Source organism: Somniosus microcephalus, chromosome 7 (genome assembly GCF_052327205.1).
Source record: "Somniosus microcephalus isolate GS21.2 chromosome 7, FLI_Smic_1.0, whole genome shotgun sequence".
NCBI classification, from domain to species: Eukaryota; Metazoa; Chordata; class Chondrichthyes; order Squaliformes; family Somniosidae; genus Somniosus; species Somniosus microcephalus.
In genome coordinates, this window is record NC_140993.1 from 190,404,619 (window position 1) to 190,430,573 (window position 25,955).

At 45.6% G+C, this 25,955-nt stretch overlaps 1 protein-coding gene across 1 annotated transcript in view; it reads right to left on the reverse strand.

Moving 5' to 3' along the window:
* csmd3b (CUB and Sushi multiple domains 3b) overlaps window positions 1-25,955 on the reverse strand; it is a 1,929,854-nt gene that overhangs the window by 157,630 nt on the left and 1,746,269 nt on the right. The window contains exons 44-45 of the mRNA XM_085993978.1: window positions 15,791-15,904; window positions 8,790-8,978 (exon numbers count right to left, since the gene is read on the reverse strand). Coding sequence (XP_085850104.1) covers window positions 8,790-8,978; window positions 15,791-15,904 — 303 coding nt within the window. The remainder of the gene's footprint in view (window positions 1-8,789; window positions 8,979-15,790; window positions 15,905-25,955) is intronic.

The window sequence follows — 25,955 nt, forward strand, 5'->3', positions numbered from 1 at the left end:
GATTGGAAGGTAGCAAATGTAACCCCGCTATTCATGAAAGGAGGGAGAGAGAAAACAGGGAATGACAGGCCAGACAACCTGACATCAGTTGTCGGAAAAATGCTGGAATCCATTATTAAGGAAGTGGTAACAGGGCATTTAGAAAATCATAATATGATTAGGCAGAATCAACATGGTTTTAAGAAAGGGAAATCGTGTTTCACAAATTTATTAGAGATTTTTGAGAATGTAACCAGCAGGGTAGATAAAGAGGAACCAGTGGATGTAGTATATTTGGATTTCCAAAAGGCATTCGATAAGGTGCCACATAAAAGGTCGTTATGAAAGATAAGGGCTCATGGGGTTGGGGGTAATATATTAGCATGGATAGAGGATTGGTTAACAGACATAAAACAGAGAGTAGGGATAAACGGATCATTTTCTAGTTGGCAGGCGGTGAAGAGTGGGGTACCGCAGGGATCAGTGCTTGGGCCCCAGCTATTCACAATATATATCAATGATTTGGATGAGGGAACCAAATGTAATATTTCCAAGTTTGCTGACGACACAAAACTAGGTGGGATTGTGAGTTTTGAGGAGGATGCAAAGAGGCTTCAAGGCGATTTAGACAAGTTGAGAGAGTGGGCAAATACATGGCAGATGCATAACGTGGATAAATGTGAAGTTATCCACTTCAGTAGGAAAAACAGTAAGGTAGAGTATTATTTAAATGGTGATAAATTGGGAAATGTTGATGTACAAAGGGATCTGGGTGTCCTTGTACACCAGTCACTGAAAGCAAACATGCAGGTGCAGCAAGCAGTTAGGAAGGCAAATGGTATGTTGGCCTTCATTGCAAGAGGATTTGAGTACAGGAGCAAGGATGTCTTACTACAGTTATACAGGGCCTTGGTGAGACCACACCTGGAGTAGTGTGTGCAGTTTTGGTCTGCTTACCTAAGAAAGAATAACTTGCCATAGAGGGAGTGCAGCGAAGGTTCACCAGACTGATTCCTGGGATGGTAGGACTGTCGTATGAGGAGAGATTGGGTTGACTAGGATTGTATTCACTAGAGTTTAGATGAGAGAGGATCTCATTGAAACGTATAAAATTCTGACAGGCCTAGACAGACTGGATGCAGGGAGGATGTTTCCCCTAGCTGGGGGGTCTAGAACAAGGGGTCACAGTCTCAGGATACAGGGTAGGACATTTAGGACTGAGATGAGGAGAAATTTCTTCACTCAGAGGGTGGTGAACCTGTGGAGTTCTCTACCACAGAAGGCTGTGGAGGTCAAATCACTGAATATATTTAAGAAGGAGATAGATTTTTAGACACAAAGGCATCAAGGGATATGGGGAGAGAGTGGGAATATGCTATTGAAATAGAGGATCAGCCATGATCAAATTGAATGGCGGAGCAGGCTCGAAGGGCCTACTCTTGCTCCTATTTTTCTATGTTTTCTATGAGAGGATTATCCTATGAGGAGAGATCGAGTAGATTGGGCCGATACTCTCTGGAGTTTAGAAGAATGACAGGTGATCTCATTCAAACATACAAGATTCTGAAGGGGATTGACAGGGTAGATGCTGAGAGATTGTTTCCCCTGGCTGCAGAGTCCAGAACTAGGGAGCATTGTCTCAGGATAAGTGGTCGGTCATTTAAGACTGAGATGAGGAGAAATTTCTTCACTTAGAGGGTTGTGTATCTTTGGAATTCTCTACCCCAAAGGTGATGAATCATTGAGTATATTCAAGGCTGAGACAGAGAGGGCTAGAAATTCCCCTGGCTTGGGCCTCCCGTTAGTGCCTCCGGGGGGCGATAACAGGGCGCTACTGGCTTTGCGGCTGGGCATGGCGAGAGTACTGCCGCCCGCGAACTTCACCTGCAGGTTAGTGGCGGCAGTAAACCCTAATGCCGTGATTCCTGCACCCCGGAGATCGTGACATCATCCGGTGCACAGTGCCCCGTTACCGCCCCGGATGCGAACTTGGCTTCCGCCCCTTGCAACATCGCCGGGTGTCAACACCGGCAGCTGCAGGAGGCATTGTCACCGCAGATGGCCGCTTGGGGTGTGGTAGTTAAAGGGATTACCAATGAGGTAGGCGAAAATTGTTTCATCAAGACTCTGCATTTTCTTCTATTCTTCAGGTGCCGTGATTGATCAGCCCTGCACTGTTAGATTGCTTAGGGCTGATCGGCGCCAATCAGAGGTGCCGTCAGCGATCAGCGGATTTGTTTTCTTGCAGAGCCTGCAGCAATGGCCCGTCTCTTTAAGGGAGGGAAGGAGCCTCTGATCCTGACAGCACCACACTGGACATAGTGCGGCACTTTGCCGCTACCGCCCCTCTTCCATGGTTTAGCGCTCCAAGGGAACTGGTAGCGCCTGATTTAGCGCTCCACTTCCCTCCTGGAGCGCTAAACCGGAAGATTGCATCCGTTAAAATTGGGTAGCACCCAGTGATAGTTGATACCCAATTTCTCCCCCATAGACTTTTGGACTCTAGTGGAATCAAGGGATATGGAGATCAGACAGGAAAGTGGAGTTAAGGTCAAAGATCAGCCATGACCTTATTGAATGGTGGAGCAGGTTTGAGAGGCCGTATGGCCGACACCTGCTCCTAATTCTTATGTTCTTATGATAGTGAATAATGTAAAAGAGCCTTTGAAAGAATGAGGTGAATGCACTATTTGTTACAAAAAGTCAATTATACTCTGGCAAGACTTTTTCTCAATAGTTCAGAATATTGGTCCCAAAAATCGGCACGCTGCAATCCCGGCCGCCAAGAGCTTCTGCCACTGATCCTGGCAGATCTCATGGGGTTAGAAATAGGTTTCCTAATTATATTGTCATTGGTGGGTGGGGTGCCACTAGGGATGCATCTAGAGCACTCTCCATTCGGAAAGGTCAGAAATTCCAGCCAAAGATTCCCCTCTCTCCCAAACCTGTGAACAAATTATACATATTCTTGCAGCCCCCATTGTAAGTAGTCTGTCTTAAAGAAAAGGAAATTCTTCCCACATTTTCAGGGGTCCAGGCCACAATCTCAGCCTGGACTCCCCAGGTGGGTTGCATAACCAATGGTGTTCAGGGAGGCATATCTGGTCTGACTAGGCATATCTCTGCTGACCCTACACTGGTTCCCAGTAAAAGTATATGGGAACTCCTTAAATAAAAAGTCCACTCCCACCAGACAACAATAACCATGTTTGGGGCAGGCATAAGCTCCAACCCTGTGCAGGCCATCAAGGGGACTTCCTGTCAAATCTATGAATGGAGATTCCCTGCTCCGATTGGCTCCCCATGGCCCACGTGATCCCAGGGGACACTGCGAACTAACTGCGCCACTGGAATATGTGAGCACTGCACACCGCCAGCTGGAGGAGGCCCAGGATCGGAATCCCACGCGGGCCCACAGCACAATGGCAGGCGCGCTATGCAAGTGCAGGTCGGCGGCTTGCGCCCGCAGGAAACCTCCAACTCGAATTTCTGGCCCATTGTTTTTGGTCCCCGCCACAAACTTCGTTCCCTAGCCACTGACTCCATCCCGCTTCCTAACATCTGTCTGAGGCTGAACCACACTGTTCGTAATCTTGGTGTCATATTTGACACTTAAATTAGCTTCTGACCCCATATCCGCAGAATAACTAAGACCGCCTATTTCCACCTCCGTAACATCGTCCGCCTCTGCCCTTGTCTCAGTACATCTGCTGCTGAAACATCATCCATGCCTTTGTTACCTCTAGACTTGACTATTCCAATACACTTATGGCTGGCCTCCCACATTCCACCCTATGTAAACTTGAGGTCATCCAAAACTCGGCTGCCTGTGTCCTAACTCGCACCAAGTCCCGTTCCTCCATCACCCCTGTGCTCGCTGACCTACATTGGCTCCCGGTTAAACAAAGCCTCGATTTCAAAATTCTCATCCTTGTTTTCAAATCCCTCCATGGCCTCGTCCCTCCCTATCTCTGTAATCTCCTTCAGCCCCACAACCCCCACCCAGCACCGCAACCCCCCCCGCCCCCACGGGATATCTGCATTCCTCAATGTGATGAAATATTCCATTCATCACTCATCAGTATTTCTCTGCCTGTGACTGTGGTTGGTTTCAGTTTCATTTCCATTGTATTGTACTGTGTGTAGGGCTCCGCCCATACCTGGCTCCTATGTAAGCTGGCCCAGCCTGCAGCACATCCAGTACGGCAGACCTCTGGATGGAAGATACATTCTCCTCTGTGTGTTACCTTCTAAGTCAATAAAAGCCTTGTTTTGTTTCGCTAACATCGAGTCTCGGATTTATTGAGGCACATCACTCTAATTCTGCCCTCTTGAGCATCCCTGATTATAATCGCTCAACTATTGGTGGCTGTGCCTTCTGTTGCCTAGGCCTAGGAGCCTAAGCTCTGGAATTCCCTGCCTAAACCTCTCTGCCTCAATACCTCTCTTTCCTCCATTAAGAATCTCCTTAAAATCTACCTCTTTGACCAAACTTTTGGTCACTTGCCCTAAATTCTCCTTATGTGGCTCGGTGTCAAATGTTTTGTCTTTTAATACTCCTGTGAAACGTCATGGGACGTTTTACTACGTTAAAGACTGTACTGTATATATAAAAACAAGTTGTTGTTGCTCCTGCAGCAGCAGTACGTCAGATCTGCTATAGATTTTCAGAGCTATTTGGGTTGAGTTTCCGCTCGTTATATCAGCATAGTCCAGGCAGAATCGGCTGAACCAGCGCAAAAGATGGGGGAATTTTAAACACAAGTGGGTTACAACCAAAACCACTTACGCACATATATTCCGCGATCTTTTTTGCTAGTTTATGATTCAATTTGCCGAATCAGGCCCCGCTCATAAAACTGGCCACGCCAACAAGTTGAAATTGCGATATTCTGCTAGTTAGGGAAGGCACTTCAAATTGTGCTTAATTTTCATGGCACACAGGTACTAGTCGGCACAGTTAAAAGATTTTTCATATCAAATAGTATTTAAGAACATAAGAAATAGGAGCAGGAGTAAGCCATTCGGCCGTTCGAGCCTGCTCCGCCATTCCATGAGATCATGGCTGATCTTCTGCCTCAATTCCATTCACTGGCCCTATTGCCATATCCCTTGATGTCCTTACTAGTCAGAAATCTATCGACTTCTGTTTTGAATATACCAATGACTGAGCCGCCACAGCCCTCTGGGGTAGAGAATTCCAAAGATTCACCACCCTCTGTGTGAAGAAATTTCTTCTCCTCTCAGTCTTGAATGGCCTACCCTTTATCTTGAGACTGTGGCCCCTGGTTCTAGACTCCCCAGCCAAGTGAAACATTCTCCCAGCATCCACCCTATCAAGCCCTGTAATAATTTTGTATGCTTCAATGAGAACCCCTCTCATTCTTCTGAAATCAAGAGAATACAGGCTTAGTTTATTCAATCTCTTCTCATATGACAGTCCCGCCATCCCAGGAATCAATCTCATGAACCTTTGTTGCACTCCCTCTGTGGCAAGTATATCCTTCCTTAGGTAAGGAGACCAAAATTGTACACAGTGCTCCAGGTGTGGTCTCACCAAGGCCCTATATAATTAACATAAGAACATAAGAAATAGGAGCAGGAGTAGGCCAATTGGACCCTCGAGCCTGCTCCGCCATTCAATAAGATCATGACTGATCTGATCCTAACCGTCAATCTACTATCACAGAACCATCTCCTGAATCTAACAGAATTAGACACACGAAATAGGAGCAGGATCAGGCTACACGGCCCCTGGGCCCGCTCCGCTACCCACAGGGCCATGTCTGATCTGAACCTAGACTCATGTCCAAATTCCTGCCCGCTCCCCGTAACCCTTAATTCCCTTTACTTCTAGGAAACTGTCTATTTCTGTTTTAAATTTATGTAATGATGTAGCTTCTACAGCTTTTTGGGGCAGCATATTCCATGGACCTACCACCCTCTGAGTGAAGTAGTTCCTCCTCATCTCAGTTTTGAAAGAGCAGCCCCGTTTTCTAAGACTATGCCCCCTAGTTCTAGTTTCACCCATCATCGGGAACATCCTCCCCGCAACCACCCGATCCAACCCCTTCACAATCTTATATGTTTCAATAAGATCGCCTCTCATTCTTCTGAACTCCAATGAGTAGAGTCCCAATCTACTCAACCTCTCCTCATATGTCCATCCCCTCATCCCCGGGATTAACCGAGTGAACCTTCTTTGTACTGACTCGAGAGCAAGTATGTCTTTTCTTAAGTATGGACACCAAAACTGTATGCAGTATTCCAGGTGCGGTCTCACCAATACCTTGTACAACTGAAGCAATACCTCCCTATTTTTATATTCTATCCCCCTAGCAATGAAAGCGAACATTCCATTGGCCTTCTTAATCACTTGCTGCACCTGCATACTAACCTTTTGAGTTTCGTGCACCAGGACCCCCAGATCCCTTTGTACTTCAGTACTTTCCAGTTTCTTGCCATTAAGATAATAGCTTGCTCTACGATTTTTCCTGCCAAAGTGCATAACCTCACACTTTCCAGTATTGTATTCCATCTGCCAAATCTCTGCCCACTTACTTAGCCTGTCTATGTCCCCTTGCAGGTTTTTTATGTCCTCACTCACTACTTTCCCTCCCATCTTAGTATCATCTGCAAATTGGAGTAAGACTTCTTTATTCCTGTACTCAAATCCTCTTGTAATGAAGGCCAGTATGTCATTTGCCTTTCTAATGGCTTGCTGCACCTGCACATTCACTTTCAGTGACTCATGTACAAGGTCCCTTTGAGCATCTGCATTCCCCAATCTTTCACCATTTAGGAAATACTCTGCCTTTCTGTTTTTTCTACCAAAGTGGATAACTTCACATTTATCCACATTATATTCCATCTGCCATGCTCTCGCCCACTCACTGAGCCTGTCGAGATCCCCTTGAAGCCTCTTCACATCCTCTTCTCAATTGGCACTGCCACCTAGCTTTGTATCATCAGTAAATTTGGGAATGTTACATTTAGTCCGCTCATCCAAATCACTGATATAGATTGTGAATAGCTGGGGCCCAAGCACCGATCCTTGCGGTACCCCACTAGTCACAGCCTGCCAGGCTGAAAAAGACCCGTTTATCCCTACTCTTTGTTTTCTGTCTGTTAACCAATTCTCAATCCATGCTAGTATATTACCCACAATTCCACGTGCCCTAATTTTGTACACCAACTTCTTGTGTGGGACCTTATCGAAGGCCTTCTGAAAATCCAAATACGCCACATCTACCGGCTCCCCTTTGTCTACTCCAGTAGTTACATCCTCAAAGAACTCCAATAGGTTTGTTAAACAGGAAATTTAATTTACTATGAAACTGACTGGTGTATACCAATGAAACTGTTAAATGGTTCAGTATAGTTTTTTAAAGTCATTTTCAGTGATTTTAAATCAGGTTACTCACAGGTGGAGGATTGGTCACACTTATTAAAAATGCTTATTTTTGGTGATAAACCCATTTGCAGCTATATTAATAAAACTACACAAAGTTACAACTCTTAAGAACATCAAAGAGTACCTTTTAATGGAAAGGGAAAAAAAGATTGTGTTCTATTACGCTGTCCAATTGCGCTGGTTCATGGAAGATTTTGTTTGTAATTATGCAAATTAGTTTTAGCGGAAACTTGAAATGTAGCCTAACCAGCGCAGTTTCAAATGCATTTTGGGCACAATTTTTTGATTACGCCCAAAGCGGGAACTTTACCCCATTATGATTAGTACAAGCCCTCAAATGTGGACGCCATTAAAGATGGTCCTCTTTCCATTTTTTTCTGCTGGCACTAAAATATTTGGTGACCTACATCAGAACGTGTTGTGGTAGTATGGCAGTGGGGTGCACAAGATATTCAAAGATGCAAATGAGATTATAATTCTTTCAAATTCCGCTTCAGGCTACTCACTATCTGTACATAATGATTTGTGAGATTAGATCAATCCTGTGTAAACTGCAGTAAGTGACACCCATTAAATTTCTTTCTACTCTCTTCTCCGTGTGATAAGATATTTTGCTCTCCAGTCCTGCCCTGTTGGGATTTTAATTTAAAAAATTCAAACTAATCAAAATTGCAATGACTAGATCATCAAAATGGCCTCTCTGCAGGAGATGTGGCATAAGGCTAATAATTTGTGCTCATCTTCTCTGAACATTTTATGAAGTTCAAAAATTTTTGAACTACAAGGAGAATTTTTCAAGTACATGTGTCGCTTTCTCCAACTTTATCTATCCTTTGGTGAACCAACTATTGATAAACTAAATTTTCAGGGTTCCTGATCAGATTTTTTTTCTTGACTTGACTTGAGAAAACCATTTAATTAAGTTTCTGCACATGCCTTCAGGAAATTAAAAAAAGTAATAATTCCAGAGAGAATTTAGTATTGACTAATTGGAGTGTGCCAAGTTCCTTACTAGAAACATTATAAAGTAATGGGCTCTTGATGAAACACCAGCGACCTGAAATGTTAACCCTCTCTCCATGGCGCTGCCTGCCCTGCTGAGTGTTTCCAGCATTTTCTGTTTTAATTATAAAGTAGAGCCACTTTGGGGATGGTGTGCAATATGGGTAAATTGGTAATATCCGAGTACTCTTTTATGGCCCAGGAACTTGCTCGCAGATAAATCTGGAGGGATGGGTGGACGGGGGCGAGGGTGACAATTCAGCATAGAATATCTAGCGCTTGAAGATACTGGAAATCCTAGTTCAAATGAATGTAAAGATACATGAAACAATGAGGCTGTGGGTGTGTGCAGGTAAAGAAATCTTGAATGCCGTTTATGACAATTTTAAGTTACCGTCAAAAACCTCTAGCTCATCAAATTCTTTCTCCGTCTGGAAAAACTCAAAGAATAAGGTGATGTTGTAACCCTTTTCCACAATAATGCTCCAAGCACAGGTCTGGAAGTTGGGGTAGCTGTCCGGGTAGCCAGGGCTCAATATAACACCCGTTGAATCGGTTCGCACTTCATTGACTGGACACAGCACTGAAAATAAAACAAATAAACAACAATTACCTTTAAGCGCTACACGGACATCTCTTCAGCATACTTACTCTTGTGAATAAGCCAAATGAGATCCTGAATTATAGGATATGCCTAGAGGATAAAGTTATTGGATTTTCAATGCAGTAAAATCCAAATAGTTATAAAGATTTACTCGAGTACCGTTTTTATTGATTTTGATTAAATATTTCCTTTGTATGGCCTGCATGGACTGAAAAGTGATGGCTTATTATTCTGTCGCGGTTACTTTTGAAGTTTCAAGAATTATCTTGTGCTTTCAGGCCCTTAGTCAATTCCTTATTGAGGAATTCATGACAGTGATGGAGAAGAGCACACACAATTAGATTTACTTTCCCTCAGTCGCTAATGCCCGTGTGAGTGTAAAATGGCTTTCTGCGTTTTATACTCACACCAACCTCTGCACTCACATTAGTGACTGGAGGAAAGTATTCTCAATGTATCTAAAACACTCTCATATTTCATCTTGACAACATAATGCATGGCATTGAAGTTGTATGCAATAACGCTCAGTAGCTTACTTAAAAAAAGACGTATTGAGTCAGAGGTACCAAACCTTCATCCTTTTGCTTCTGTGGGCTACGTGCCCTATGTCACTCTGTGGTTTATTTTTTTCTAGGAACTGTGAATCCTGATAAGTGGTCTCTAATTTAAGAGTGAATATAATGACATAATTGGGATAAATGTCTGTAGAATGTATTCAGTCCAGTGAAAGTGAATTAATACAGTAGCCACAGTCATATAAGCAGGATGCTTCAGCAATCTTATCATTTCAAACATTAGTGTGACTTCTGCTCCCTTCAGGCTCAGTAACTATTCCAAACCAGCTGCCCAAATAGGTCAAAAGGGCTGACTGTTCATAGAAAAATATTTTAATTAAATTTAATAAAGATATAAGCCGCGATTTTATTAATGGAGGCGGGTTGGGTGCGGGTCAGGTGGTTTCCGGCTTCCAGTACCGCCCCCAGCTGCATCCGGCCCACAGACGTGATTTTATGTTGATTGACCTTGTTAAGCCCACCCTGCGGGCTTGCCGGCCAATTAAGAGGAAGCCGGTCAGATGACATAATTTGATGACGCGTCATGTGCCAGTTTTCTTAAAGGGACCACACACAATTTTTTTTGACAGTTGATTTCTCAGTGTTTGACAGCATTGAGGTGCTGCAAACACTGACAATCACTGGACAAAGGTCACCTCTTGCACCCAGACTCTCCAATGACTGGAAGCCTGTGTCCAGTGGTGTACCGTAGGGATCGGTGCTGGGTCCCTTGCTGTTTGTAGTGTACATTAATGATTTAGATATAAATGTACGAGGTATCAGTAAGTTCGTAGATGACATGAAAATTGGTGGAGCGAGGAGGGAAGCCTCAGGCTACAGGACGATATAGACGGGTTGGTCAGATGGGCAGAACAGTGGCAAATGGAATTTAACCCTGAAAAGTGTGAGGTGATGCATTGTGGGAGGACTAACAAGGCAAGGGAATACACAATGAATGGTAGGACCCTAGGAAGGACAGAGGATCAGAGGGACCTTGGTGTGCATGTACATAGATCCCTGAAGGCAGCAGGACAGGTAGATAAGGTGGTTTAAAAGACATACGGGATACTTGCCTTCATTAGCCAAGGCATAGAATATAAGAGCAGGGAGGTTATGATGGAGCTGTACAAATTGCTAGTTAGGCCACAGCTGGAATACTGTGTGCAGTTCTGGTCACCACACTATAGGAAGGATGTGATTGCATTAGAGAGGGTGCAGAGGAGATTCACCAGGATGTTACCTGGGCTGGAGCGTTTCAGCTATGAAGAGAGACTGGATAGGCTGGGGTTGTTTTCCTTAGAGCAGAGAAGGCTGAGGGGGGACCTGATTGAGGTGTACAAAATTATGAGGGGCATAGATAGGGTAGATAGAAAGGAACTTTTCCCCTTAGTAGAGGGGTCAATAACCAGGGGACATAGTTTCAAGGTAAGGGGCAGGTGGTTTAGAGGGGATTTGAGGAAAAACTTTTTCACCCAGAGGGTGGTTGGAATCTGGAACTCACTGCCTGAAAGGGTGGTAGAGGCAGGAACCCTCACAACATTCAAGAAGCATTTAGATGAGCACTTGAAACGCCATAGCATACAAGGCTACGGACTGGAAAATGGGATTAGAATAGACAGGGCTTGATGACCGGTGCGAACACGATGGGCCGAAGGGCCTTTTTCTGTGCTGTATAACTCTATGACCCCCTCCATAGGCTGGAATAGATGGCAGCTGCAGGTGAGGTGACAGAAGCGATCTGTCACTGGTGAGAGAGGTTCTCCCAATGAGGTGGCATTGGACATGGTTTTCAAAACTTATACCCTAAAGAAATGTGTAAATGTATTAAAAATGCAGTTCCCAAAGTTCTCTCACCTTTGAGACTCACCAGTGCAACATTGGATCCTTCACACCACTTCTGCAGCTGTCATCAATCCAGAAACATTACAGCAGACTCACCACATGCCACACTAACCTGGCGTGGTGTCCGGATGTCAGGAAACCCGAGGCAGAAGCGGCAAAATCAAAAATAGCCTGTCAACTATTGGCAACTACCTGTTAATAGGCAGGTAATTGCTTTTAATCCTCTTCCTGCCACTAGGTGTCGGGTCCATGCGCAAATCGGGGACCCGACACTTGGGAAAATTGTTTGGAGGCGGTTTGACGGCGGGAATCACAACCCGCTGTCAATCAAAACGATTTTACCCTTTGACTCACCTCAAAACCCATCCTCTGAGCGCTGGCAAAATCATGGCCATAGTATTTTATGTTGATATATAAAATCCTACCTGCAGGTCTCCGGCAATCATGCTGTGAAATGAACATTACGAGGTGAAGAGCCATGACAACAAATGTCTGTCGAGGCAAATATTTGGCCACAACTAAGCCCAATTTGGCACTGCGTATTACCAGCGAAGGTCACAGGATGGTGATCAGGGAGTGACATAACCCAGGGCTACTTTGAGGCCAATAGTAGAACCCTTACTGCTCTGGTTGCGATCAGCTAACTTAGCAGGCCGGAGATTGAATTTAGTGTTTGCTTGTCTACGTGACTTGACCAATCATGAGATAAACCCACTGAGTCACTGGAGGAGCCCAAGATCTAATTATAAACTGTGCAAAATTTTAAAGGGGGTGAGATTAACAGTCCAAAAGGTGGCTGGAATTGTGGTTGTCTTCTTTTGATTTAATAGACGAGGAGAGGGGCATCGCGTGCTACTGTGATGTTAAGGAGAGAATCTCACTATAACTATAGCTTTTTTAAAAATCAGATGGCTATAAAGAATTCTGATTCGTTAGTTTCCTCATAATAATTACTGATTGCATCATCTACAAAAATGGGTTAGAGGGAGTCATTCAACCTGATAGCGTTAAGGAGCAGAAACACACAAGCTTCTGACACATGGGCCCCAATACATATGGGGAGGCGGGGAGGCAGCAGGAGAGCCAGGGTGAAACCCGGACATCCCGGGGACGCAAAGGTCTAGCTGAATTTAATGGCAGGACCTCATTATCATTTTTGTCTTCAGATTCCTGCCCGGAAGTCAGACAAATTGTCAGTTGGGGATGGTCCCCGGCAACCAGGAAAGATCAGGGCTTAGTGGAGGGCGGATCGGCCGATCGCAGGACAGGCTAGAGATCGGGGTTGGAGGAGGGGGAAATTGGCTAATGGCGGGGCCAGAGGCTAGAGGGTGGGTCAGCCGATTGTGGGGTAGGAGGCGAGAGATCGTTGGGGGGGGTGGTGGGGGGTGGTCGCAATAGCGATTGGCAGAAGGGAGGCCAAAGGTTTGCTTGAGGGGACGGGGGGGAGCACTCCTCCTCCTCCTGGCCCACAAGGAGTGCTCTAAAAAGCAGTTACCTTCTGCAGCCGGCTGCTCCCGTCCCCCTTTTTTGCTGCTGGGTTTCCCGAACCCTGGGATACCCAGCCGGCAGCTGTTAAATTTAAATCAGGCTCCAAACTGCGCTGTGGGAGCCTGATTTAAATATTATAATGATTGTCTCCAACGCGGGTCACACACGGCATGATAGCTGCCGCTGTAAAAATGGTGGCAGGCACATGTGCAGCTGGTTGGGGACACATTGACTTTATTACAATAAATAAACTCCGCTCTGGTTCTGACGAAGGGTCATCGACCTGAAACGTTAACTCTGTTTCTCTCTCCACAGATGCTGCCTGACCTGCTGAGTATTTCCAGCATTTTCTGTTTTTATTATTGGAGACACGTTCCCTGATTTTTAAGTTTTAACCTCCCCCCACCGACTGTCTCCCACCCATTGTGGGGGGTTAATATTGCCTCCATGTTTTCTTGTGGCAAAGTTTATTTTAAAGCAAAGGTTTTGAACAAGTAATACGAGGAGAAATTAAAAGTTCTGAAGGAATTGGAAGGACACTGAAGAATATATTATAGGTCATAGACATCTTCAACACTATTCAGTGGTCTTTGCACTGGAAGTGCACATTTGGCCATTCTGTCAGGACGTAATTGATTATGGTCACAGAATATATACCAAACAGTACTGGGAAACAAGCAGGAGAGTGGATTAAAATAGATGGCTCATGTGGAGAAAACCACTGGCATGGACTAGATGGACCAAATGCCTGTTTCAGTGCAGTAACATTCTATAATTCATTATTAGGTCCTTAATGAATGTATGATGAAGGCATTATGAAGTTATTTTAATAGCACGCCTATGATTTACAAATAATTTTGTGCATATCATAGAGAGAGTAAAGGATGATAGGAGAAAATATCGACATCCAGGAAAGAAAGAACAAACTTTCATTTATATAGCACCATTTAAATTCTCAGGAAGTTCTAAAGCACTTCGCAGTCTACAATTACTTTTGAAGTGTAGTCACTTGTTTTATTAGAATATGTGGCAGTCAATTTGCAAACAGCATATGAGATAAATAACCTATGAATCTATTTTTGGTGCTGTTGATTAAGAGATGAATGTTGCCAAGACACAGAGAGAACTTCTTGTTTTGTCCAAAAAATGACATAGGATTTTTGACAGCTACTTGAACTGGTATGCAGGACATTCCAAAGATTGGATCTCTGACAATACAGCACCCTCTTAGTACAGCATTAGAGTGTCAGTGTGCACAAGTCCTGGAGTAAGACATTCATTTATAACTTTTTGACTCAGTGGTAAGAATGTTACCACTGAGCCAAGCTGACACAGGAGTGTGTTATATCACAGTGAAATATTGAGGATTAGAATGGTATCAACGATGAGAAGGGAGAAGTGATTGTTGTTTATTAACATTGTCTCAAACCAGAGAAATGTTGATATCTTGAAATATGCTAAGATGTATCTTTTCTTTACAGCACATACGCTATCAAATTCTTACAGGAGGAAACATCTGTGAAGTTTTGGAGGTAACAGCTGATAATGAGGAATTAAAAGGCCTTGTATTGTATGTGACTGGAAATAATAGTCAATTGTTGACCATTGAGCCCATAAACTTTTAAGTGACTGTTTGATAGCAGGAAATACCATGCCTTTATTGATTATCACGTCTGCAACATAATTGTGATATTCTGAAGGTTACAGAGACATTGAATAAAACACTGTTGTTTGTTTTCTGCAATATGTACGATTTATTGTTTACATCTTGCCATTGATTTTGGAGTTTCTGTCTTCTACTCTTATTGCTGTGTTTTGCTGGACAAGGTTCCAAATTCTGGTATCAAATCAAATTTAGCCCTGCAATGTGAATTCTGGTAACAGAAAGGGTGGGAGCGGCTTCATTAGACAGACAAACAGCACCACACACTTCAGATGATTCATTAGGACAGGAGTGTGAGGACAAGGAAAATTACTTAAAAATAACCATGTAAACTGTCCAAAGTACTGATTAATGCAGAAAGGTCTACTTACCGTCCTTTATAGGTAATATATACAGATTCTCTTCAATAAAAAGTTTAATTGTTACAATTTTAAAGAAACTTTAAAGTCAGGGAAAACACTTACTTGATTTGTGTTTATGTTGAATAATACGATTCTGCGAAATAAAAACCCTACAGATATTATCGTCAATGGAATTTCTTTCATTTGATCTCACAGGACCATATGCCTGAAAATCTGATCCAAGCCAAGGTGCAGCTAGGCAGGATTTCTGGTCACAGGACCAATGGGACAAAACTAGGTTGCACCTGGAAGCTGCCCCCTTTCTTTTTTATTTTTTAGCTCCAGCCATTTTCCGGTTGACAAGACCGTATGTGTATTTTTCGACCAAATAACCCCGCCTCCCCGCACCGCATCAAGAGAGCATGCCATGGACAAGGTCTTGGCTGGCCCTGGGAATTCCATCCTTTACAAACGAGTCCTGCTGAGGCCCCAGTAAAGCCCCAGACTTTGCCAGGGGTATCAATAATATCGCTGTACTAGAGTTATGGCTCCTGTAGGAGTCAAAGATCCCTTGAAGCCAATTTGTTTTGTCCTGGAAAGACATCTGGGTGACCCTGGAGCAGGGGCTGTATGCAGTCACATTTCTGTTGGTGGATCAAGGGGGCTGCTGCTGATGTGCCATCCTGAACAAGCCAATGGCCTAGTTTCTCAGGATTTAGGCCAGCATTTATGGCTTCACGCCGTGGAGTCGAAACCCTGAAATTTCAGCCCCTATATTTTTTTTTTAAGAGCAGTACAACAAACACTTTTCAGAAATATGATAGGATGGAACACATGCAACAACGGATTTGAGATTGCATTAAAAGAAAGTCAGCGATGAATGCATGAATGTGAAATACAAACCTTCACAAGATGGAGGAGCAGCATCCATTTGCAAACGCTCTCCAAGTCGACAAGTAAGAATCTCGTTACCAATCAGTGTGAATCCTGGTAAACAATGGAACCTTATGAGGTCTCCTGTGGGAGAATTAGAACAATAATTAAGTTTCAATTTTGAATCTAAACTCGGTGATTTCAAACACTTCGGGGTCGATTTTCCTGAAGCTGTCAGGAAGAAGGCGGGACTACAACCTTCGGGTTTTAGACCCGCCTACTTCGACGTCCGGCCAATCTGCGCGATTTTCCCTTGATTGACCTTGTTGAGCCCGCCCAGCAGGCTCAGCGGGTCAATTAAGGGCCACCCGGCAACAGGTGACATCACAGACTGCTATTTCATCTGTCAAGAGTTCTTGACATATGAAATATCAGTGTTTCACAGCTGTTTGAAGCTGTGAAACACTGACAGTCTGACTTCTAACATGAGTCCTTCTACACAGACTCAGTTAGAACTCTCAGCAGCACTCAAAGCTGAAGGCTGTCACTTTTCAAAGATCGCAGCCATTCAGCTTTAAGTGCTGGCTGAGTGATGGGCTCCCAACGGCTACAGGAAGAAAGGCTGTTAAGGTAAGTACAGGTAAGTAAAAGTTCCTTACACACTTTAGACACACCAAACACACTTACCTTTGCACTCATGCATCCATCACTCACCTGAACACCGACATCGCGACCACTCCAACTCCTTCAACCTGACGGCCCGCCTGCTCTAACCTGGCGTGGTTTGGAGCCGTCAGGAATCCCACAGGAAACCCCTCAAAATAGGGATTAGGCTAAAAACTGCCTGTTAACTACCTGTTAACAGGCAGTTAATTGGCACTGATCCCTTCCCGCCTGGTTTCGGCGGGTCCCAGTGCGGGACGGATACCCGCCGCCCCTGAAACTTGCGTGGGGTGGGGTTTTGGGCGGGATGGTGTCGGGACCCCCAAATTCGGGATTTCCCCCCCCCCCCACACGCCTGAAATCCCGTCTGACGGCGCCAGGAAAATCGACCCCTTCATAACAGAAATTTTAGCCATTGACCTGAATCTATGAGGGGAATTTTAACCTAAAAACGGATGGGTTGGGGGCATGTGGGTAGTTAAAATGTTAAAAATCTGAATCCCGACCAGAACCTGCCAACTTCCGGTTTTAATATAGGCGGGACGGGGTCGGGGGGGTCAGCCAACCCAATGCCAGGAGGCGGGTCATCCATTTAAATATAATGAGGCTGGAAGCCTCTGCTCTAACCTCCATTTTGTATTTAACTTTAGCTGTTCGGGTTCTGCAGGCCTCGTGAAACCCACCAGCTAATGCAAGGCGAGGAATACTGGATTCAGGAGGCAAGTGCCTTGACACTTACCTCCTGAATCCAGGGTCTCTGCCTAACCCACCCCCGCGATCAGCGACCCCCTCCCCAAGACACCAATCCCACCCCCTCCAGGCCTCTGATCCCCACCATGCGTTACCCCGCTGTTCTTCCGGCTGATCCCCGGCCCCCACGCTATCCCTCCCTTCTCCCTGCAGTCTAGCGCCGCAGGCCCACGTGCCGGGAGCCAGCCAGCCTCTCAATCTGGCTGGCTGTGGGTGGGAAACAGAGGCGTCCCATGCATATCAGGCCCTGCCATTAAAATTCAGTTCTATTCACTTGTGCCTTTAATCAAATAGACTTCAAATAAAGGTACTTAGCAAGACTGAAGAAATCTGAATCCAAATCAATGTAAAATGAGGCATGGGTGTTTAGAGTGGCCAGATTTGGAGTTTCAAGTATTTCTGCTGGGATGGGCAAACTCTAAACTTAGTTAGAAAGGAAAAAGACTTGCATTTATATAGCGCCTTTCATGACCACCTGACATCCCAAAGCGCTTTAAAGCCAGTGAAGTACTTTTGAAGTGGAGTCACTGTTGTAATGTAGGAAACACGGCAGCCAATTTGCACACAGCAAGCTCCCACAAACAGCAATATGATAATAACCAGATAATCTGTTTTAGTGATGTTGGTTCATCCGAAAGGTGGCACCTCTGACAGTGCCGCACTCCCTCAGTACTGCACTGGAGCGTCAGCCTAGATTTTTGTCCTCAAGTCTCTGGAGCGGGACTTGAACCCACAACCTTCTGATTCAGAGATGAGGGTGCTACCCACTTTTTATATATATATTATTGAACATTAAAAACATTTACAACAGCATAATCATTCCACTGAATCATACAAATCCATTCCACCGCTCTGCACAGCTATTCCTCCACCACATATAAACATCAAAATATGAAGTTTAGTTTATCTCCCGTAACATATACTAATCTATTGTACTTTAAAAATGGATCAGTAATCATAGCTCCGAATAAGGGAAGTGTGCCTGATAATCACCCCATCATTTAATCTCCGGCCCTTCCCTTCTCTCATGCTCCTACCCAACTTTTCGGGCAGCTGTTGCTTTCTCCTGCAGCCTCCAGCTCTTTTTCACCTCCTGTTTGAACCTTCCCTGCAGTTTCAGCCTCTTCCTTACATTAGGTTTGCGCCGAGGAGTTGGCCTTTCTCCCTCCTTCTGCCCCTCACTAACCTTTCCCTTTCCTCACGATGCCACCCCACCCCCCACTTCCATGTTTCTGTCCCCCTCTGACTCCTCACTCTTGAGCTCTTCTGTAACCTCCCGTTCCCGCTCCCCGTCAGATACATAATCTCCCTTAGAAAGTCTTCTTGCTATCACGGATTCTCCAACAGTGCCACTCCCTTCGGCCTCAACTCCACCGCTGACCCTTGCTCCCCGTTTCTTCTCTTTCTGGGACAATGGCGCATCTGCACCTATCTTGATCCTTTCTGGCATCTTTGTCTCCCCACTCCCATCCTGCTGCCCCTTTAAGGCTCCTACCTCTTTCACCCTCTCCTTGTCTTCCCCCCTCCTGCTCCCAGAGATGTCCAACATCCTGTCTTTCTTTGGCGTACTTACACTTGCCCCGCTCCCACCTCCTCTCCCCCCGTGGACAAAACCTCCTGGGGTCTCGGCCCAAACCTTTGGGCCTTTTTTTTCTCCCTTCCCCCAACATTTTCTCCCCTGATTAAATTCATCCTGGGCACACTGTCCTCTAAGGGGCTCGGCACTCTGGGCCCCTCAGCAGCCATCTGGCTGCTGTTTAAGGGCCAACAAGACTCTAAAACCTGAAAAAAAACACCACCAACTTCTTACAAACTCACTCCAACTCCCTGCAGTAATCAAGCACCCAGCAGCATCTGCTCACTCCTAGTCCCTCCCACCTAGAGAGTGATACCCACTGAGCCACAGCTGACACTAGTTAGGCTGAACTGAACTGAACCAAACCAAACCATCCTAATCGGCTTCTCAACAAATGATTCTAGAGTGTTAGGTTTTTAGTGATGTCGTGATTTGAAGAGGGAGAGTCTACATGCATTAAAAAGAAATGAAGCTGTAACTAAAGATGTCCTAATTTTACCAAAATGTAATGTTTACATCGCCCGTACCGATAGGGAAACATGCATTTTTCTTGTGCAGTATATGCAGGCTTGACATATGCCCTCTTGACATATGCCCTATGGAACTTGAGTAAAGGGTCAGCTGCTGTTCATGTTAGTTAAAGGAAATAACAATTACTGCATAGCTTATTTTCAGAGCTGGGAGAACAAGTTATAGCTTCTCTATCTGTAACATGTGATTCTCTTCACCAGTCAGTGCTGAAGTTGCCATGCTCCCTTCTCCTCTCCTCCCTTGTCCTATTCTGTAAAAAATGATGTTTTATCTGCCAAACTGTCAAATTTATTGACATTGCTTTAAAAAAGTTTCTCCTAATAAATACACTTTCAGACTGTTCTAATGTTGCACCAATGTAAATTAGCTCCAACTTTTCCATGTTTGGCCCTATAGTCCAACCAATCTCAAACATCAAGAGCAATGATTCTAGAGTGTTAGATTTTTAGTGATATCGTGATTTGAAGAGAGTCTACATGCATTAAAAAGAAACTAAGCTGTAACCAAAGATGTCCTAATTTTACCAAAATGTATTGTTTACATCCTCCGTACCGATAGGGAAACAGTAGCGAAGCGAAGCGAAGCGAAGGCGTTCACAGTGCAGCCACTTTTGGAGTTGTCATTGACAGACCGCAACTTCGGGATCTCCACTTGTGCCGGCGCACCCGCAAAATCTCGAAGTTGCAGTCAGTTTCAAAGGTGGAATGACGGCGAGCAATGCCAGTTCGCCGTCATCCCAACCGCAAATTCCAGGCCAATATCTCATCTTCCTAATGGGCATTGTACAGGTCTCTGAATACTGACTTCAACAACTTCCAATCACTTTTCCTGTTGGATTCTCCCAAAATGAATCCTTCAGATTCCATTGGTTTCCTATCCATTTTGGGCCCATATCTAACACATACCTTTGTCTTTCCAATACCTTTTCTGATGCCTGACTAAAACAGTATGCAGCATGTTACACTTCATTGTAAAAATATGTTTACAGTCTATAAAAGCTCTTTTTGAAAACAATTACCAGCCCTTTACAATGAATTGAATGAAAATCAGGCTGGTTCTAAAAAGAGTGGGTGATCTGCTCCAACAGGTTATCGAACACAGCGGGAAGGGATTTTTCAGGCCGTCAGTGGACGCGTTTCATGGCGGATTGGGTGGGAATAATTTTTTTTTGACAGCTGGTAGGGAACTGCTGTCAACCCAGGCCATGCTATTTTCCCAGATGTCGGGTCTGTCATTGCTGAACAAACCCGACACCAAGTGGCAGGGGAGGGCATTTAGATGATTAAGAGCTTGTTAATAGGCACTTAAAAACTATTTTAAGCTCACGTTTAGATTTTAAGAGTTCACCCACGGCTTCCCCGCTGCTCAGGGATCACGTCAGGTAAACAGGTCGGGTGTTGTGTCAGCATGAGATGATTTCTTAACGTGACAGCTGCAAATGTTCTACAAAAGCTCCCATTTCACAGTTGTTCACTTTCCAAGGTCAGAAGCTGTTGCTTACTGCATTTGGAAGACAGACTGAGCTTTATGCAGCTTGCAAGTGTTTGGAGCAAACTCTCCATCCAGTGTCACCTCATTGGAACAACCTCTCTCCCCATTGACAGATTGCTTCTGTCATCTCAACTTCACCGGCCATCTATTCCATCGGCATCGGTGCCCTTGAAACTATCTCACCTTGGTCCTCAGAATCCCACCACAACACCAGCAGCACCAGGCACACCAGCAGCACCAACAACCACACCAACCTTCTCCGCAATCAACTGATGCTGCACAGGACACAGGACATCAGCACCCGACTACATTGCTGCCCGGGACACCAGGGATGGCCTCAGCATAGCCAGATTTACTTCACTTGACGCTGTATACCCTGGCTGCCTCATGATGCACCACATTGGCACCACCCCACACCAACACCATAAAGCATCCCTACAATGCCCAAGCAATTCCTTTCACACTCATCGCCATTGCGGGGGGTACCGTTATGTCTCACCATTCACTGCAACCCACTAAGCCACTTCCAAAGATGCACACAAATCAGTCCAAGAATGCAAAGTGTTGAAAATAAAGATTTCAGGGGGAGAAATTCAGTATCACCCCGTTTGGGGCGCAATTATTGGCCGGGCGAAAAGTTTAGTGCCTGGCGCAAAGTTTAGTGTCTGGCGCTAATTATCGTCTCCGACTGCAAACTTGGTCTCTATCGCTCCTGGAGCTGATTTGAGCGCTAAATCAAGCGCTACACACCTGTCTTAAGGCGCTGACGCCGAGGAGCGAGGTGCTACCTCAGAACGCTGGCGAAGCTCAGGTGATGTCAGTTAGCAATGGAACACAGACAGACTGGTGCCAGCCAGTTCTTAAAGGGGAGGGTCGATCTTGCTGTCCAGCCACACCCTGCTCATTGCAGCCTTGAATGTAGGCCTAGAGAGACCTCAGAGTCATAGAGTCATAGAGTTTTACAGCACAGAAAGAGGCCCTTCGGCCCATCGTGTCTGCGCCGCCCATCCATCCCTGTCCAGTCTAATCCCATTTTCCAGCATTTGGTCCATAGCCTTGTATGCAATGGCATTTCAAGTGCTCATCCAAATGCTTCTTGAATGTTGTGAGGGTTCCTGCCTCTACCACCCTTTCAGGCATTGAGTTCCACATTCCAACCACCCTCTGGGTGAAAAAGTTCCTCCTCAAATCCCCTCTAAATCTCCTGCCCCTTACCCTGAATCTATGCCCCCTTGTTATTGACCCCCCTACTAAGGGGAAAAGTTCCTCTTTGTCTACCCTATCTATGCCCCTCATCATTTTGTACACCTCAATCAGGTCCCCCCTCAGCCTTCTTTGCTCCAAGGAAAACAACCCCAGCCTGTCCAGCCTCTCTTCATAGCTGAGGCGCTCCATCCCAGGTAACATCCTGGTGAATCTTCTCTGCACCCTCTCCAAAGCAATCACATCCTTCCTATAGTGAGGCGACCAGAACTGCACACAGTACTCCAGCTGTGGCCTCACCAGCGTTTTGTACAGTTCCATCATAACCTCCCTGCTCTTATATTCTATGCCTCGGCTAATGAAGGCAAGTATCCCATATGCCTTTTTAACCACCTTATCTACCTGTTCCGCTGCCTTCAGGGATCTATGTACATGTACACCAAGGTCCCTCTGACCCTCTGTACTTCCTAGGGTCCTACCACTCATTGTGTATTCCCTTGCCTTATTTGTCCGTCCAAAATGCATCACCTCGCACTTTTCAGGGTTAAATTCCATTTGCCACTTTTCCGCCCATCTGACCAACCCGTTTATATCGTCCTGTAGCCTGAGGCTTTCCTCCTCACAATTTACCACCCCACCAATTTTCGTGTCATCTGCGAACTTACTGATCATACCTTTTACATTCTCATCCAAATCATTTATGCAGATCACAAACAACAAGGGACCCAGCACCGATCCCTGAGGTACCCCACTGGACACAGGCTTCCAGTCACAAAAGCAACCTTCGACCATCACCCTCTGCCTCCTGCCACTCAGCCAGTTTAGGATCCAACGCGCCAAGGCACCCTGGATCCCATGGGCTCTTACCTTCTTGACCAGTCTCCTATGCGGGACTTTGTCAAAAGCTTTACTGAAGTCCATGTAAACCACATCCACAGCATTTCCCTCATCCACCACCCTAGTCACCCCCTCGAAAAATTCAATCAGATTGGTCAGACATGATTTACCCTTGACAAAGCCATGCTGACTATCCCCGATTAATCCTTGCCTCTCCAAGTGGAGACTAATTTTGTCCCTCAGAATTTTTTCCAATAATTTCCCTACCACAGATGTTAGGCTCACTGGCCTGTAATTCCCTGGTTTATCCCTGCTACCCTTCTTGAATAATGGTACTACGTTAGCTGTTCTCCAGTCCTCTGGTACATCCCCTGTGGCCAGAGAGGTTCTGAAAATTTGTGTCAGAGCCCTTGCAATCTCCTCCTTTGCCTCCCACAGCAGCCTGGGATACATCTCGTCTGGGCCTGGGGATTTATCCACTTTTTGGCCTGCTAAAACCGCTAGCACCTCCTCCCTCTCGATGCTAATATGTTCAAGTATGTCACAGCCCCCTTGCCCGATTTCTATGTCTGCATCGTCTTTCTCCATAGTGAACACAGATGCAAAAAATTCATTTAAAACCCCGCCTACATCATCTGGCTCTACACACAGATTGCCACTTTGGTCCCTAATGGGCCCTACCCTTTCCCTGGTTATCCTCTTGCCCTTAATATACTTATAAAACATCTTAGGATTTTCCTTTATTTTGCTCGCCAGTGTTATTTCATGGCCCCTCCTCGCCCTCCTAATTTCTTTTTTAAGTATGCCCCTGCATTTTTTATACTCCTCTAGGGCTTCTTCTGTCTTTAGTCTTTTGTAACTGCCAAAAGCCCCCCTTTTATTTCTAATGCATTTTTGTATGTCCCTTGTCATCCAAGGTTCCCTTTGCTTGTTGGTCCCACCCTTGACCTTTACAGGAACATGTTGGCGTTGTACTCTCTCTATTTCCCTTCTGAAAGTCTCCCACTGTTTTGATGCGGATTTTCCTATAAGTAGCTGCTCCCAGTCCAATTTGGCCAGATCCTGCCTTATCATATTAAAATCGGCCTTCCCCCAATTTAGAACCCTTATTTCCGGGCCGTCTTTGTCTTTTTCCATGACCACCTTAAATCTCACCGAATTATGGTCACTATCGCCAAAATGCTCTCCTACTGACACTTCCACCACTTGCCCGGCTACATTCCCCAGAATTAGGTCCAGTATCGCCCCCTCTCTTGTAGGACTTTCTACATGTTGGCTCAAAAAGCTCTCCTGGATGCACTTTAAGAATTCTGCACCCTCTAAGCCTTTCACACTCTGACTATCCCAATTTATATTGGGGAAGTTGAAATCCCCCACTATTATTACCCTATTATTTTCGCACTTTTCTGAGATTTGCCTACATATCTGTTCCTCTATCTCCCCCTGGCTGTTTGGGGGCCTATAGTACACTCCCAGCAAAGTGCTTGCCCCCTTTTTGTTTTTAAGTTCTACCCATATGGCCTCATTAGAGGAACCCACTAATATATCATCCCTCCTTACAGCAGTAATTGACTCCTTAATTAATATTGCAACACCCCCTCCCCTTTTACACCCCCCTCTGTCTCGCCTGAAGATTCTATACCCCGGAATATTGAGCTGCCAGTCCTGACCCTCCCTCAACCATGTCTCCGTGATAGCAACAATATCGTTCAACAACAACTTCAGTTCATCCACCTTATTTGCAAGACTCCTTGCATTAAAATAAATGCCTTCCAGCCCTGCCATATTCTCTTTTGCCTTCACATATTTGCTTTGCCTTCCCAGCTGACTTGTTTTTCCCTCTGTATTTGGCTGTAAATCACCCCCTACTATAGCTCCACTCTGTACCCCATCCCCCTGCCAAGTTAGTTTAAACCCCCCCCAGCAGTGCTAGCAAACCTCCCCGCAAGGATATTGGTTCCCCTCTGGTTCAGGTGTAAACCGTCCGACTTGTACAAGTCCCACCTTTCCCAGAAGCAGACCCAGTGATCCAGGAAAGTAAAGCCCTCCCCCCTGCACCATCCCTTTAGCCACGCATTCATCTGTTCTATCTTCCTATTTCTATACATACTAGCACGTGGCACCGGGAGTGTACAGTAATTCTGCAGGAACCAACAATGGAGGCCCAGGGAAAAAGCTCAGCGCTTCAGCGACCGGGCCTTGGTGACTCTGGTTGGCACTGTGGAGTGGCGACGGGCAGTGCTCTACCCACAGAGTGGCAGGAGGCCATTGCCACGCGAATACAGAAGAATCTAGAGGGAGGTGGCTCAGCACGTCTCCTCGAGGAGCCTGGTGCCAAGGACCCACACTCAATGTCGGAAGAAGTTCAACAACCTCACTCGGGTGGTCAGGATGAGTGGCTGCTTTTCAATACCTCTACATCCCTCCATCTCAACTTCACTCTGTGCCCAGAGGATTTAAAAACCCCAAATGCGCAACACTCATCCAAGACCTATGGCCATCTCATAAAACACACACGCACATTCCACACCTTACATATATTAAGAGTTATTCAACTATGGGAGGCACAGCAGGCAAACACATGGCTGCATACATTAAGGGCTATTCAATTATGGGAGGCACATCAGGCAAGCACATGGCTGCACATTCACTCAGACGCCGTCTTTTTTCTTGCAGGCCAAGCTGTCTCATAACAGGCGCCAGCAGCAACGGACGGGTGGAGGACCGACTGAGCTGCAGACCCTCAGCGATTTGGAGGCACACGTGCACAGGATCGTTGCCAGCCAAGTGATAGGTGCCATGGCCGCTGGAGAGGTCGACCTCCTTGGGGACAGCAATGGTATGTTAATCAGCTTTCTCTCCTCTCTCATTCCACTTGCCCCTCACAACACCAGCCTTTTACACTTTCAATCCAACTTACTAAATGTCTCCAGTCCTTGCTCCCTTACTGCCCCCCTGTCCTGATACTAAAGTCACTCTTGTACCTCCCTGCTTTCAGATAGTGAACCACCAGCTGACCAGCCTGTCCCTCAACCAATCAGTGGCAGCGACACCCCAGGCGAGGAGGAAGAGGAAGCCGGAGCCTCAGTGCCTGCGTCTCCCGAGGGAGCCCATGCCCACACTGGGACCACGCCTTCCCTGGAG